The sequence below is a fragment of the Penaeus chinensis genome, chromosome 28, assembly GCF_019202785.1.
Source record: "Penaeus chinensis breed Huanghai No. 1 chromosome 28, ASM1920278v2, whole genome shotgun sequence".
In the NCBI taxonomy this organism is placed as follows: Eukaryota; Metazoa; Arthropoda; class Malacostraca; order Decapoda; family Penaeidae; genus Penaeus; species Penaeus chinensis.
This window is the reverse complement of record NC_061846.1, coordinates 10,027,137-10,029,636: the sequence shown is the minus strand read 5'-3', so window position 1 is coordinate 10,029,636 and position 2,500 is coordinate 10,027,137. Positions and strand designations below refer to the sequence as shown.

The following is a 2,500-nucleotide window of genomic DNA, read 5'->3' as shown; positions in this document are numbered from 1 at the left end:
AGAGAGAAAGAGTATTGGTTTGTACTATACCTTCTATCTATATCTTCTATGTTTCTATCTACATACGATTGTAATGTGATTATACACATATCCTTATCATAAAGTAACAAGAAAAGATAACATATTTGTGAATTTTATTACAAAATATTACAAAATGACTTTTATTCATCTTAAAAAATGAATAATTCTAAATCCAGAATTGATCCAACAAAAGAAATTGGTGAGACTCGTCTCGTCGGAAGAGTGTAGTCGAACAATATACATAACAGTGATAAAAGTGAGTTTGCAGCGTTGCTTTGTACTTTAATCGACCTCCTCAATGGTGGGGCCTCCGGCGGCGCTGTTGCCCTGCGGGGGCGCTCCGCCGGGCATCCCTCCAGGCGCGCCCCCGGGAGGCCCTCCGGCCGCCGCGTACATCTTGCTGATGATCGGGTTGCACACCTTCTCCAGCTCCTTCTGGCGGTGCTCGTACTCGTCCTTCTCGGCCAGCTGGTTCGAGTCGAGCCACTGGATCGTCTCGTTGCACTTGCTGATAATGGTCTCGCGGTCGGCGTCGGGGATCTTGTCCTTGAATTTGTCATCCTCGACGGTGGACTTCATGTTGAAGCAGTAGGACTCGAGGTTGTTCTTGGAGGTGATCCTCTCCCTCTGCTGCTCGTCCTCGGAGCGATACTTCTCGGCCTCGTTCACCATGCGCTCGATCTCCTCCTTGCTGAGGCGACCCTTGTCGTTGGTGATGGTGATCTTGTTCTCCTTGCCCGTCGACTTGTCCACGGCTGACACGTTCAGGATGCCGTTGGCGTCGATGTCGAAGGTGACCTCGATCTGCGGGACGCCCCTGGGCGCGGGCGGGATGCCTGTGAGCTCGAACTTGCCCAGGAGGTTGTTGTCCCTCGTCATGGCACGCTCGCCCTCGTACACCTGGATGAGCACACCTGGCTGGTTGTCGGAGTAAGTGGTGAAGGTCTGGGTCTGCTTGGTGGGGATGGTGGTGTTGCGCTTGATGAGGGCCGTCATCACGCCGCCGGCGGTCTCGATGCCCAGCGACAGGGGCGTCACGTCGAGGAGCAACAAGTCCTGCACGGTCTCGGACTTGTCTCCGCACAGAATGGCGGCTTGGACGGCAGCACCGTACGCTACGGCTTCGTCTGGGTTGATGGACTTGTTGAGATCCTTCCCGTTGAAGAAGTCCTGAAGCAGCTTCTGGATCTTGGGGATCCTGGTTGAGCCGCCGACAAGGACGATATCGTGGATCTGGGCCTTGTCCATCTTGGCGTCGCGGAGAGACTTCTCGACAGGCTCCAGCGTCCCCCTGAAGAGATCGGAGCAAAGCTCCTCAAAGCGGGCGCGGGTAACGGAGGTGTAGAAGTCGATGCCCTCGAACAGAGAGTCGATCTCAATGCTCGCTTGCGTCGAGGAAGAAAGGGTCCTCTTGGCACGCTCGCAGGCGGTCCTCAGCCTCCTTACAGCTCGTTTGTTGCTGGAGAGATCCTTCTTGTACTTCCTCTTGAATTCCTGTACGAAGAAATTGACCATCCTGTTGTCGAAGTCCTCCCCGCCCAGGTGGGTGTCGCCAGCGGTGGACTTCACCTCGAAGATGCCGTCCTCAATCGTCAGCACCGACACATCGAAGGTGCCGCCGCCGAGATCGAAGATGAGGACGTTCCTCTCGCCTCCCACCTTCTTGTCGAGGCCGTAGGCAATGGCGGCGGCTGTCGGCTCGTTGATGATGCGAAGAACGTTCATGCCCGAGATGGTCCCGGCGTCCTTCGTGGCCTGCCTCTGCGAGTCGTTGAAGTAAGCTGGCACAGTGACGACGGCGTCCTTGACTGTGGTACCCAGGTACGCCTCCGCCGTCTCTTTCATCTTGATAAGGACCATGGAAGAGATCTCCTCCGGGAAGAAATTCTTGTTCTCGCCCTTGTACTCGACCTGGATCTTAGGCTTGCCGCCCTCGTTGACGACGGTGAAGGGCCAGTGCTTCATGTCGCTCTGCACGGACGCCTCGTCGAACTTGCGGCCGATCAGGCGCTTGGCGTCGAACACGGTGTTGTTGGGGTTCATGGCCACCTGGTTCTTGGCGGCGTCGCCGATCAGGCGCTCAGTATCGGTGAAGGCGACGTAGGAGGGCGTAGTGCGGTTGCCTTGGTCGTTGGCAATGATTTCGACCTTGCCATGCTGGAAGACGCCCACGCAGGAATAGGTCGTGCCCAGGTCGATGCCCACCGCCTGTGTAGCCTTCGCCATCTCTGTGGGAATCAAGTAGGTCAGGAAGAGTTATCTCCTGCATTCCCTAGTCACAAGCAAACTAAAGTAACCCAATCAAACAAAATCCAAGCTAAAAAAAATCGCAGTGGAAAGAAAACCCCATCAAAGTATTAGCTTTCACAGAGACTGATGAACTAGATCACACTTGGCACTTGTCCCTAGACACAGGTTCAGGACAGAATCTGGCACAGTGCCACGTCTAAAAGGGGACTTCCTGGCACACCACTTTGCA

At 54.9% G+C, this 2,500-nt stretch overlaps 1 protein-coding gene across 1 annotated transcript in view; it reads right to left on the bottom strand.

The window, feature by feature from the left end:
• Positions 1-122: 122 nt before the first annotated feature.
• Positions 123-2,500, bottom strand: part of LOC125040152 (heat shock 70 kDa protein cognate 4-like) — a 3,080-nt gene continuing 702 nt past the window's right edge. Inside the window, exon 2 of the mRNA XM_047634668.1 lies at positions 123-2,249. Coding sequence (XP_047490624.1) covers positions 304-2,247 — 1,944 coding nt within the window. The 5' untranslated portion in view covers positions 2,248-2,249 and the 3' untranslated portion in view covers positions 123-303. The remainder of the gene's footprint in view (positions 2,250-2,500) is intronic.